This window comes from Dendropsophus ebraccatus, chromosome 10, assembly GCF_027789765.1.
Source record: "Dendropsophus ebraccatus isolate aDenEbr1 chromosome 10, aDenEbr1.pat, whole genome shotgun sequence".
NCBI classification, from domain to species: Eukaryota; Metazoa; Chordata; class Amphibia; order Anura; family Hylidae; genus Dendropsophus; species Dendropsophus ebraccatus.
Genome location: NC_091463.1, coordinates 17394703 through 17408354, shown reverse-complemented (window position 1 = coordinate 17408354; position 13652 = coordinate 17394703). Strand labels below are relative to the sequence as shown.

Genomic DNA, 13652 nt, shown 5'->3' with positions numbered 1-13652 from the left:
GACTTCTTCAACCTAATTCATTGTTCTCAGAAATTCCGCAGCTATGTGTTAGCTTCTTAAAGGGGTTTTTCCTGGATTAGAAAATCATAGCCACTTTCTTCCTGAATTTTTTTATGGGTTATTGTCACTCTTGTCACAGATCACCAGAGACTCAGCTTCTCAATCTCCTGCCCTACATCTTGCGTCTTCTTCTTCACCATCATTACCGTCATCATCATCTTCATCATCAGTACCAAACCTGCAGGCCTCAAGATATTTCCAAGTAATGAACAAACACAGACAAGTGCACCCTGTGCCTCCAGGTAAATGTGTCCTTTGGTGGCACTCTTTTTTATTGTTGAGACCGCTTGGGGTCTTACAGGCCAGGCATTGCTACATGGAAAAAATATGCAAATTAGTTCTCATGACCAGTCCATTAAAGGACTGGGAATACATGACTAAGAATCAGCAGTTGATAATGGTTAGTCGTGTCTGAAGGATATTTTGAGGATCAGACATTGACTTACAGGGTAGTTACCTATAGGTGGCACTGGAGACACAGTTTTCTTCCTTATTAGGGAGAGATACTTTGCATATATTTTTCCCAGAGAGCACTGCCTGGCCTGAAGACTCTATACACCAGTTGGCAACATTTACTCAGATATCATTGTCATTTTTCAATCTTCACTGAAAATCATATACATTTACCATACATACATATTGTTATCAAGGCATGCTGGGAGTTGTAGTTTTCTAGTCTAGTCTGGGGTATTCTTTTTAGAATGTGGATTATAACCACATGATATGTGTAGACTGAACATGATAAGCCCTCGGGTAAGCACTGCTGAATGGCAGGTGAGGTAAAATATGAGGCACACACCTTAAATCTGTGAAATCTTTGATCCTCCCTTGGCTCCCACCAAGCCTGACCCTGACAATGCGTACTTAATGTGATTATCCGTCACAGGATTCAATCTGGCCAGTCTGGGCTGGGTCCAACACGAATCAGACTTTGGAAAAGGCGAAGAAGATTCTGTCAGAAAGAAAAGTACATCGTCCGGCTACGTACAGGAAGCGTCCTTAAATACAGAGAGATCCCAAAAGAAATCCATCCATGATAATTCAAATAAGGACAGGTGAGTGGTTTATAAGGGGGCGTTCACACATGGCAGATGTTGTCCCATTAACCTAAAAGAGGAACTTGCAGAAATCCATGTGTTAGTTGCAAAACAGTCCCAATTCCAGGGCCAAGTAATAAAGCCGCGCCGTACCACATATTACCACCACACAGTCACTGAATAATACCACTACACTCAACACTGACTCACAGGTGACGTCTACTCGGACGTATTTATGTGTCTTCTCCAACAGGGAAGTTATCCAGCTGCTCTTTGCCCTGTGCAAAAATTGCCTAAAACATATAGTAAATGTGGTTCAATGCATGAGGTGCCTGTAAATGCACTACAATTCTGGTGTATTTGCCATAGTTAATCTGTCCCTGTGCAGTAAAGCATGGGGAGTTGGTGGTACCCCTGCAGAGTCAGCTGGCACGGTGGTGTTGTGGTGGCTGAGTGGGTCTAGGGCCACTTGAGCACTTGTCACGGTAGCCTGGAGCGGTGTAGGACCCACCACCGACAGTCTGGCGCCTCACAAGCACAAAAAAAGAGATTAATCCAAGTGTACAGGTATGTGGGTGCGGGTGCACAAGAATAAGCCAATGCTTAGAACAAAAATAAAACAGTTTACTTGTAGGAACTTAGCGCAATACAGCAGTACTTTCGAAGGAATACAGTTCAGTGCATTACAAGGAAACAATCTTGCAGTTAAGGTAGAGATCAGGTGCTTTAGGGAGCAGAGTTTTGAAGAAGAGAGAGCAGAGGAGAGAGGGTGCCTAAAGGACCTTGTCCAATTTAATAGTGTTCTGTGGAACAGTTGGGGGGGGTGTAGACAAGAAATAGTCAACACTCGTACTCATGTATAGACTTCTGTCTGACCGCCTTCTGCCCTACAGTTGCGAGATACATGATACTAGTACGAGCCCCAGGCCTAGTTATCTGGGCCAAGCAGACTTCTGAGCCTTCCCAGTCATCCTGCACTGCGCAGTGGAATACTTAGACTTTCCGTAACTTTGTTTCACTGGGGTCCGTTCCTGTGACTGCTGAGGTAACTGCCCTGCACATTTAGAAAGGTTCCTGGCTTGAAAAAGGTGATGTCTGTGTGGCTTCTCTCCCCTTGGTACTTCCTTAGCGCTGCATAGTGGTTGTGTTTCTCATAAGGAAGATCTGTGTCTTGCTTGGTTGTGTCCTTGTCAGAGGACCTGGCTTCTTCCTTACACTCTGACTACAGACAACTCACTACACACTCCTCCCACTAGGAACTAACAGGGGTCCTTCTAAACCTGCCTGTGATTGGTGGGGTTATGTGTGTGAGGAGAGAGAAGGCAGAGGATAGGATAAAGAAAGGAGGGAAAGCACCTGCACCAGTGGGTAAAGAACAACATGTGACACGTAACAGTTAACCCTTAGCCTCCTTCAGCCGTGCATAGAAGATAACAGACACTTTAGTGACATCTAGTGGGAAAAACACTAACTGACGTGGATACTTCATCACACTTGTGTAAACCGGCGGTCTGAGTCACTATACCTATATGTCTGACATTCTGTGTTAATCTGATCAGTGATAATGTAAACCATTTGTCTTTTCCTGTACAGCATTGAGCTCATCTATCCTGTTCCCTGTAGTGGCACCTGTAAGTTTCCACGGTGTGAGAAGACTTTTACAGATCAACGGCAATTTGTCAGGTACTGAGATCTGCATATCCTATAGAGGCACTGCCATGGACACAATGCTATAGGGACTGCTCCTATACAGGGACTGATATAGACACAAAATCATATAGAGACTACTCCTATAGAGGGACTGCCATAGACACAATCATATAGGGACTGCTCCTATAGACACATAATCCTATTGAGACTGCTCCTATAGAGGGACTGCTATAGACACATAATCATATAAAGACAACTCCTTTAGACACTCACCAAACTCATGCTTCAATTTTTATTCAGCTTTACATTTCCATAAGACAGAACACATACAGGTACACAGGACACGTTTCGGCAACCATCGTTCTCAACTGTGGCCAGGACTTACTTATGGACTATGTAACTGGGAACTTGCCCCTTGCTCCTTTCCTTGTGCACCATTACTCTGGTATAGAGTGCCGTCTAACCTTTCTTTAATTACTCCTATAATGGGACTGCTATTCACCCACTATCCTAAAGGGGTGCCAGGGCCGGCCTTAGGGTAGATGGCGCCCTGAGCGAAATTTATTTTGGCACCCCCACCACCACCTAAACCCAGCATTATCAGAATCAGTGCTCCACACAGTATAATGCCCTGAAAGTGCCCCAACACTGTATCAAGAGTCCCAACACATCAGTGGTACCATTACATAATACCACCACAACATGACCCCTTTCATTACAGGCCTTATAACAGAGTGCAGTTACATCCAGTGACTCGCAGTCTATCACTTTTTTTTTCTCTCCAGCAAGCGTGGGCCATCTTGAAGTGTTCCCCTGGCTGTGAATTCTCTCTCCAGAATCTGCCAGAGAAACATTTTAGGCTCCAACACATACAGTAGTTAGGTCCCCTGTACCCCTATATAGTAGTTACACCCCTCTCTGCCCCCATACTTTTAAGGTGTCCCTGTGCCCCCACTTATTTATTGGGAATGCTCTGTGCCCCAATATAGTAGTATGGTCCCTTGTGTCCTGCCCTAGCAGTACAGACCCCTCTGCCCCCCCCCCCCCCAGCAGTATATAGACCCCTGTGTGCTCCGACAGCAGTACTGCACTGCTATTAACACATTATCCTATAGGGACTGCACCTATAGATGGACTGGTATAGACACAAAATCCTATAGGGACTGTTTCTATACAGGGAATGCAATAGACCCAAAATCCTATAGGGACTTTACTTATACAGTAACTGCTATAGACTTAAAATTCTATAGGGATTGCTTCTAAAGAGACACTGCTTTGGCTATGAATTCTACTTTTCAGCAGATGGAGGGCCGCATCCAAAAAAAAAAAAATAGATTACAAAAATCTTTCTGTATTTGGCTGTAATCAGTAACAAAAATCTAGGTGATACATTCACTTTGAGGGTTACATTCCCGGTGGTCTAGGGTAATATAGCGCCTATGTGCTTCCATAGGTCCCTAATACATGTGCTAATCGTAGTATATAATCTGCGTATAGAAGCAAGCACAACAAAAGTGCTATAATGGTATTGATGTACAATAATATACAATCCAGGATTCCTTGGCACTAACAATGATGTATACTATTCAAATAGTGGCCATGTGCCCTCTTAGTCAAGAGCAATAGAGAACCATCATGGTGGATGTATGTAGAGAAGCCCCTGCAACAAAACAATCCAGCGTAACCAGTGCCGCTTCCTTGCTGCAAGCCAATTTGGGGAGTTCCCAACAGCAATACCCCTTGTGATCCGCTCCTGACTGACATTGGGACCTGCAACCTAACATGGGCTTGTCTGAATAAGTCATCCCTTTAACTCCCTGCCAACAATACTAACACTAAATGTGTCTTCTGTTCAGACACCTGTATGACGATCATCACTTGGACGACAAAAGCACGGTGCAATGCCTTATCCAGACGGAGGTGGTCCACAGCCTGGAAGAGCAGGTGAGACCCCAGCATTAGGACTGTTTTATGTATGGAGATAGTAGTGGTCACTTGATACCTTCTTATAGTGGCCATTCTCCCTGAAACCATGATCATAGGTCATGCTTTAGATGTTGGCACAGAATTGGCATTCAAGATGGCCGTCATGTTGGTGACACTAATATTGGATCACCCTCTGCCAAAACTTTTTTTATGGATGCCGCTTTACTATTGAGACACCCAGATTACCTATGGTGGGTGACCTGGTGGACTTTGGCGCAGATGTGAGCAGTATATATACTATGATGATTCGGTATCGTAGAGTATTGTGTCACCAGGTGGAAGCTTGTGATTTATTACAGCTTGCTGTTGAGAAACAGAGACTTCACGAGATGCAAAGCTTGATGACGGGAAAACTCAGCACGGTCCATGTGTCTGTAAGTGGACGATCGTCTTCCAGCAGGGACTAATCTCTGGTGTCAGGGCTATGAGGTTCACCAACAACTGTCTTGTAATCTTGTACAGAAGCCGAGAGAGAGCGGCCTAATCCTCCAGCCATCCCATCATCCTGGAGTCTCCCCTTGGCCTGGACTCAACCTCTCCGTCCCACTGCAGAAGGATTTCTCTGACACCGTCTTGGCCTTGAGAAGACAGATCTGGGAAGGTGCCAGCTTCAACATATTTGAGAGTTGGTATCATAATTTAGTATCTATTTCATTACATTGTTCGTATCGGGAGAGTTGTTCTATAGGGTGATTTTGAATTACTATATATCATTGTACTATATATGAGCCAAACACCTGTTGGGCCTCTTGAACTTGCCAATCGGCCTTTATGGTGGCACACAACATTTCTATGGTTAAGGAGTTTTGTAGGACTTTTTCATTGAGGTTACAGCACCCAGCATCCCACCAGCTGTTTGCCAGAGCCATGGTGCCCACATAGACATTGTGTACTGGCCATGCTAGGTCACTGCAGCTCATCTCACATTCACTTAAAGCAGTAATACCATCTCACAAAGATGGCTTCCCGGGCAACTTTAGCCTGTTTGAGGCCGCTGGGGGTGGTCAAGAGACTAAAAACAGTGTAACACCCATTGACTATAACGATGGGTTGTACAACTGTGGGAGTAACTCCCGTGTTTTCAGCCAGGAAGCCATCTTTACAAGATGGGAGCTGCAGTACCCCAACACGGCCACTACAAAATGTTTGGCACTGTCTACTTCCCGCACTGACAAGCAGGTTATTGGCAGGTTGGCAGATGTTTTTTTTTTTAATAATACAGGCATCTACGTGGCAATGCAGTATTTAGGGGTTTCTAGTTATCAGGGTGGGATTGCTACTTCTGCACCGCCAGTGGTTATGCCATTGATGTAAAGGTTGCAATGATATCCAGGTTCTGGAGTCTGAGGGGATCCCCAAGGGCCCCTGCACCCCATGTGTGATAGTTGTCGGGGCTGGTAAAGATTTCACATTACGGCCAAAAGACGCCGCTTAGTAAAGTCAGCACAGGCATCGCACAAAAGTCGACACTTGCTCTGAAGCAGGTGTAGATTCTTACCTGGTTTACGCCTGTTTCCAGGGGTAAACCTTGATAAATTAGGCACAGGAGGAGGCCACGCCTCCTCCCACCATGAGCGGGGGGGGGGGGGGGGGGGGGGAGTACAGCTGGCATACACCAGGGAGAAGGCAAGAACCTGCACCTTCCCTGTGGCCTACACCAAAGGCGCATGTTTATAAATCTCCCAAGTGTCTAAACCCAGTATATATACAAAATTAAAGGGGTTGTCCAGCGAAAAAAATTTTCTTTCAGATCAACTGATATCAGAAAGTTATATAGATTTGTAATTTACTTCTATTAAAAAAAAACCTCAAGTCTTCCCATACTTATTAGCTACTATATGTCATGCAGGAAATGTTATTTGATTTTAAGTCTGACACAGTGCTCTCTGCTGACACCTCTGGCCGAGACAGGAACTGTCAGGAGCAGGAGAGGTTTTCTATGGGGATTCATAGCAAACCACAGAGTTCCTGTCTGGGCCAGAGATGTCAGCAGAGCAGTGTGTCAGACTGAAAATAAAACACTTCCTGTATGACATACAGCAGCTGATAAGTATGGGAAGTCTTGAGATTTTTTAATAGAAGTAAATTACAAATCTTTATAACTTTCTCATATCAGTTGATTTGAAAGAAAAAGATTTTCGCTGGATAACCCCTTTAACTAGCGAGTATCAATGAAGCTTGGCGGGGTATAAGCTTCTGTTATAAGCACGTCATATGCATACATTGTATATATTTTATGTGCAGCCACATCAATGAACTGTGTATTCTGTGCAGGTTTCCTTGTAGGATTATATAGTACAGTACTTGTAAAAAAAAGAAATGAGGTTGGTGTCCCTTTAAACCACAGGAATCGGTCCATTAAAGAAACCGTCCCTAATGTTTGCCTGATAGACTTAAAGCTAAGAGAGTCATCTGCTTGGAATGCCAATGAGTAACGCTCTAATGGCGACAATCTATACTTAGTGTTACCCGGGCTCTGGCGGAGTAAACTGTGTGTGACTAACAAATAACAAGCATTAGCTTAAGGGGCCTGAATGTAAATGGATTAGTCCTATGTAAGACTCTCATTTGCATATGCTAATTGTAAGAGCGCTCACAAAACCTTTCGGACAAAAAGTGAATTTATCTGGTTATAAAGACGCTCCATTATCAGGCGGAGATAGCTGCGCCAAGCGCTTGTTATCTGCAATTACATCATTATTGCTTTGTTTCTCGCCGTAATTGGTAAGCGCAATAGGTTCCGGCTGTAGAGGATCATTGTTATGAAGCGCACTGGCGAGAATCCCTTCTCCTGAAGAAGTGCTGGGAATGTGTCATTGAATTTGGGTGCGGAATAGGGACTCTTATCAGTCAGGATATTCATGAAGAATAAAGTTACCTGTTCCTGTCATTGTTATTAGAACCCGAGTAATTATAAGATATAGCGGGCGATTGAAGATAAGAAGATGTAGGACGCGTGAAAGCAGATAGCGGGTTACATTCATAGTCTTATCGGGGAGAATATAGCGTTCAGACGGGCTTACTATTGTTCTCCAATCTGAGATACTGGGAGGAAATTACTAATACTGTCTATAATTCTTAGCATTATCGCATGGCTGAACACCCTGTGTAAGCCAGGAACAATCCTCAAAGTCAGCACTCATCTACTGAGCCTAATAGAGGGCTAAACTATCCTCTAAAGAAGGCCACACAATCGATCACTGATCATTAGTGCGGCCCTCTGCTGCCATCATTCATCAGTCAAACTAAGCGATTGGCTGATCGACGGCAGGACAATATCGTCTTTTTCTAAAGATAATCTGTGTAATAGGGCCCTTAGACTAGGAGTCCAGGTTCCATACCAGGAAGGGCCCCATTTTGACCAGCGTATGCCCCTCCTCGGTTCGTGGCCCTGCTACCCACTGCTGATCTGTTAATCATCTATATTTAATGTATCCATAGACATGACAACCTGCATTGAATATTACAAGACAAACAACGTGAGGCCACCATTCACATATGCCTCCCTTATCCGATGGGTAAGTATATATTTACATACTTATGTATTAGTGTTCGGGTGTACCTGCCGAGACAGGGCACACCTCCACTAATGGATGACAGTTGCCATTCAGAAGTGTAGCTATGGGTCCAGCACATAGGGGGCCTGAGTGGCCCCTTCTACACAGCTGCTCTGTGGACTGAATAAGTCATTATAGTACAGCTATATCCAGTGACTACGGGGGGGCAACTTTATTTTTAATCCCCTTTGCACAGATATAGGGGGAGATTTATCAAACATGGTGTAAAGTAAAACTGGCTCAGTTGCCCCTAGCAACCAATCAGATTCCACCTTTAATTTTCCAAAGAGTCTGTGTGGAATGAAAGGTGGAATCTGATTGGTTGCTAGGGGCAACTGAGCCAGTTTAACTTTACACCATGTTTGATAAACACCCCCCATAGTGCCCACATAGAAAATAGAACATTTTCCATCCTAGGCCAGTATGTTCTGCCATAGTATTTAACTACATTTTTATTCTGGAAATATGGATATAGTTTAACGGAGCACTGGGAGTGAGTTTTCACCATGTACAGCCCCCCTGCCCTTGTGCACAGAGAGTGGGCACCACCATGGATGCGGGCCTGTGTCCGCCATCCCCTCTGCCCATCTAGCTTCTAGGCTGTTGGCTCCACTGATGTCTTAGAAATGTTGGTTTGTGAGAGCTTAAACTTTGGCTCCACTCCAATGTACAACTGTATTAGTATGATTTATAGAGTACAAATGGATATAATAGTTGCTGGACTACTAAGAACATGTTCCTATACCTTGTGTCCTATAGGCAATTCTGGAGTCACCACAGAAGCAGCTGGCATTAAATGAAATCTATCACTGGTTCACTAAAATGTTTATGTTCTTCAGACTGAACAAGGTCACTTGGAAGGTAATGACCCTCTAACATTGCTCTTATTATAGTATTCTGTGTCTATGTGGCCTACTAGGGCACCTGATGGGCACCAGTCATGAACCAAACTAGTAGCCAGGGTGGAGGGGCACTGGTGAGAGGGACATTTGCCTAGGGCTTGGCACAACTGTGTATTCCATGGTTGTCTAAAAGCTTTGGCAGAGCAGGGGAGCCCCCTGAGATAGCTCTGTAGTCTTACATGGAGCTTCCTATCTTCCATTGCTAAAACCATCACGGTCCATACAGTTCTCTACACACCAGTTTCACACCAGTTGGCTCCTGGCAGGGTCTCTGACACATTGAGGACTTACTGACCCTCTTCAATGCCCAAATGTGCTGGGAGCAGGCAACTAAAGAGCAACTCTGTCGGTTACATGGATGACTAGGCCCGGCCTGTAACCCAGTAGGTCGTAGAAGGCACAAGAGCAACTTATCCTCACTGGCTACAAGACTTTCTCTTTCTTTCTTTTTCTACTTTCTCTCTCTTGAACTTCTTTCAAAAGTGGACTGGTTCACCTGGGCAATTCTGTATAGGGGCTGTAGCTCTAGGTGTACCCAGAGGTGTTAAGGTCTACACTACAGAAGGAGACGCTGGGCTGCTGATCATCTCCTTGCTAGACTCTTCCTACTAAACAAACATATTGAGGTTAATAACAAAAAAGTGCAAAACACAGGACTCCCACACCCGACTACCATTTGTCACATTTAATAATACGCAGTGGGACACTGCACTTGTCTGTAATACACCTGGATAGACTCTACACGAAATATGCTGCTATGAGAATGCCAAAGAATGATCAGTAATGGGTAGCGACTTGCCAGCAGTGCCTAGGGCATCATGTTCCTCGTGTAAAGACACATTACATGTGACATCCTGAGCGTGTATCATACTGTTCCAGAATCCTTAAAAAACACGAATAAGTCTACCGGAGCGGAGCTGCCAGACACCGCAGGGACCCCATAGTTATGGTCATTAACCTGAATTTCCTGTTTTATCTTCGTACAGAATGCGGTGAGACACAACCTGAGCCTCCACAAGTGTTTTGTCCGTGTGGAGAACATTAAGGGGGCCGTGTGGATGGTGGACGAGCTGGAATTCCAGCGGAAGAGGGGAGTGCGGAGCTGTCGCTGATCACTCCAGGCTCCTTGTATACAGGCCGCCCTCCCTTATATTACAGCCAAGTGTCAAACCTTCTCTGACAATAAACGCTGACTGTTCTTGTGTCCGTCATTGTTCGTCTATACGCATGATGTCACTTGTTACACGACCAGAGCGTGAGATCTGCTCCCCCTCTATAACAGCTATAAATCTGACATCAGGAAATGGGGATTTTCCATTACGACCAGATCTTATGGAAACCTGATTCAAGCCAAAGCCAACTTTGTTTGCCAATCCAACGGCTATAGCCACCCCCCACACGCAAACGAATTCTGTCATCATGTGATCACTGTGGATAAATTATATCACAGCTAAGAAAACTGATGACATAACGATGAAGTCAGACGTGTATCATAACGCCAGCCGTAATCACATCCCGATGTCACCATGTTGTCTGATTGTGGACCCCCACCCATATTAATAACCATAGCCAGGCTAACGGAACGATTTTATGTCTGCCCTTTTTTTCCCTATTGAATTACATTGTGTTTAATGGTAAAACGCTGCACAGTTCCCATGTTGGTGTTTCTATGCCCATAATTATTATGGTTGTATGCAATTTTTTATGCTTTTTTTCTGTGTTCTTGGTGCGAGAAGGGGCGATCCAGTATCCAGGAAAAAGCATAGCTGCTTTCTTTCAATAAAAGCGCCACATTTGTCTTTAGTTTGGGTGCGGTATTGCAGCTCAATTCCATTGAAGTGAATGGAGCAGAGTTGTAATACCACACACAACCTGGGGTGGGGCTATTTTTAGAAGAAAGCAGCTATATATAGCTTTGGCTGTCCAGGCATGATGGGATGGGAATATGGAGTGTCCAGATCTTGTAATCTAGGAAATTATTAGGATTTTGAATCCATTTTATTTAATTAAAATAATAACAAGGAATATGTCTCCATGATCACATAGCTACTTCCCCTTTAAATACATAAAATAACATGTGGTGATATATATATATATATATATATATATATATATATATATATATATATACCGTATGTTATACAGTTGCACATATCATGTGTCTACATTGCCACCTAGTGGTCATGAGCGCACAGTGACTGCGCCGTGAATAACACGCCAACCTTTTGATTCCTTTATCATTCCGGTCATACATGGGCTTCCTGCTGTTTGCACAGTGGGGGTCCAATAGTTTTTTTTTGTTTTTCTATGGGAAAAGGCGAGGACGGCGTAACCACAAAGACATTAACAACAAGCTGAGCAAACAGGGAACCACCATCTCCTCAATGATAAGAAGAATGGCGCCTGCGGGGGGTTTTATACACCAACGTCAGACCAGTCCTCGGTTGCTTGTATATTGGCATCTCTAGGTTTCCGCCATGTTTTCTAGTCCTAGTCAAATGTATTAATATTATGAGAATTTTAGCCCAATTAAGTAATATTAAAGCAGTTATCCAGGATTAAACACAGCTGCTTTCTTCCTGAAACAGCGCCACCTATGTCATCAGTTTGTATTTGGTATTGCAGCTTAGTTCCACTGAAATAAATGGAACTGAGGTGTAAGGGTGGGTTCATACTGAGGAAATCTCGCGGATAAACTCAGCGGAATTCCGCAGTATGTCCGCGCAGCCGTGCGCCACACTGAACCTAACCACAGGTTGGAGGATAACCTCTTTAAAGTGTTACTGTCACTTTAAAAACTGTAACAAAGACATGTCAAAAGTTGTTTGGTTTGGGTGTTCATATCCCCTCTTATCACCATATGGGAGAAGAACAAGGCTGAGCGCTTCACTCTGCAGCTCACTGCTCTCCTTCTATAGGCTTAAGGTGTGTTTAACACAGACAGTTTTATCTGACAGATTTTTGAAGCCTAAGCCAGGAAAAGACTATAAACAGGGAACAGGTCATAAAGCAAAGACTGACTTTGGCTTCAAAAATCTGTCAGATAAATCTCTATGTGTAAACACACCATTAGTATAGAAGCACTGCATCAAGCTCGTCTCCTGACTATCTAGTAAGTGGAAAGGCCTAAACACCCTGACCCCATCTCATCAAAATTTTAAAGTGACAATAATGCTTTAAAGGTGTTATCCAGCACTACAAAAACATGGCCACTTTCTTCCAAAGACAGCCCCACTCTTGTCTTCAGCTTGGGTGGGGTTTTGCTGCTCAGTTCCATTGAAGTGAATGGAGCTTAATTGCAAACTGCACCTGAACTGGAGACAAGAGGCGTGTTGTCTCTAAGAAAGTGGCCATGTTTTTGTAGCACTGGATAACCCCTTTAAAGGGATGGTCCCACATCCATACGCCCTATTGGGGCCACCTGTATGTGTCAGTAGATAGCTTCCATACATTAGGCCCTGTTCACATCTGTGGTGTTGGTTCCATTAGGAGCCAATGTGGCAGATTCCAGGAAACCTGATGGACCCCCATTATAGTCCCAGGGTGTATAGCGGACCCCCATGACACCAGTCATGCAGCAGATCCAGTAGTTTTATTCTAGATGCAGCATTGAATGGGGGTTCCCCATTATATTCCAGAAAATATAAATGTCATTGAGGAGGAAAAGGAGGCCATTACATAAGACCTCCTTCATCAAGGATCAAGGATCAGAAAAACATAGCAGCTTTCTTCCACAAACAGCACCTCATTTGACCACTGGCGGTAGGGGATACCACCCCTCCTCTCAGTTTCACTTCAATGGAACTGTGGTGTAATGCCACACCGAGGACAGGAGAGGTGCGGCCACTCCATAGCGTTGATTATTTCTTCCGCATGAGTAGGACCGGAGTTTAGAATCCGCAGCCTAAAGATCTTATTCATTATCCCAGTGAGTGTCTTCTCACCTGATGGCCCAGTCATAGGGTCCGTTTACACAGAAAGATTATCTGACAGATTATCTGCCAAAAATTTGAAGCCAAAGCCAGGAATGGATCTGAAAAGAGGAGAAATCTTTGGCTTTTCTTTATGACCTGATCTCTGTTTATAGTCCGTTCCTGGCTTTGGCTTCAAATATTTGGCAGATAATATTTCTGTGTAAATGGACCCTTAGCTACACTTGTATCTATAACCATTGAAAGGTTGTGTCAGGGTGCATAAGAACACTGCTATGGGGGCCTTTCTCAGTCTAGCCTCTCCCCTTTGACCTGTCTGGCATGGGGGACCCCACCAGGAGCATTACTCCCGCCAGCTTAGCTCATAGTAGGAAAGGCACTCAAGCTCCGCCACCACGGCAAGGTGAAGGCACCAAGAGGGAGCCCACCCCCCTCCCATATATCTACACCACCATCACAAAGACAAACATTCCCTATTCTATTCCTCATACTGAACACAATCGCCCTGTGCCCCTTCCCAGACCAGGC

General features: G+C 44.4%; 1 protein-coding gene across 13 annotated transcripts in view; it reads left to right on the top strand.

The window, feature by feature from the left end:
- FOXP3 (forkhead box P3) overlaps positions 1-10914 on the top strand; it is a 90550-nt gene extending 79636 nt beyond the window's left edge. For 11 of the 13 annotated variants that reach the window (XM_069985963.1, XM_069985961.1, XM_069985960.1 and 8 more), the window contains 9 exons: positions 140-302; positions 947-1115; positions 2691-2780; positions 4604-4691; positions 5033-5107; positions 5196-5358; positions 8175-8251; positions 9050-9151; positions 10179-10912. In XM_069985963.1, the coding sequence (XP_069842064.1) occupies positions 140-302; positions 947-1115; positions 2691-2780; positions 4604-4691; positions 5033-5107; positions 5196-5358; positions 8175-8251; positions 9050-9151; positions 10179-10304 (1053 nt within the window). In that variant the 3' untranslated portion in view covers positions 10305-10912. Of the gene's footprint in view, positions 1-139; positions 303-946; positions 1116-2690; positions 2781-4603; positions 4692-5032; positions 5108-5195; positions 5359-8174; positions 8252-9049; positions 9152-10178 lie in introns of all 13 variants that reach the window. The other 2 variants (XM_069985971.1, XM_069985970.1) reach the window with 1 other exon arrangement.
- The last annotated feature ends 2738 nt before the right edge of the window (positions 10915-13652 follow it).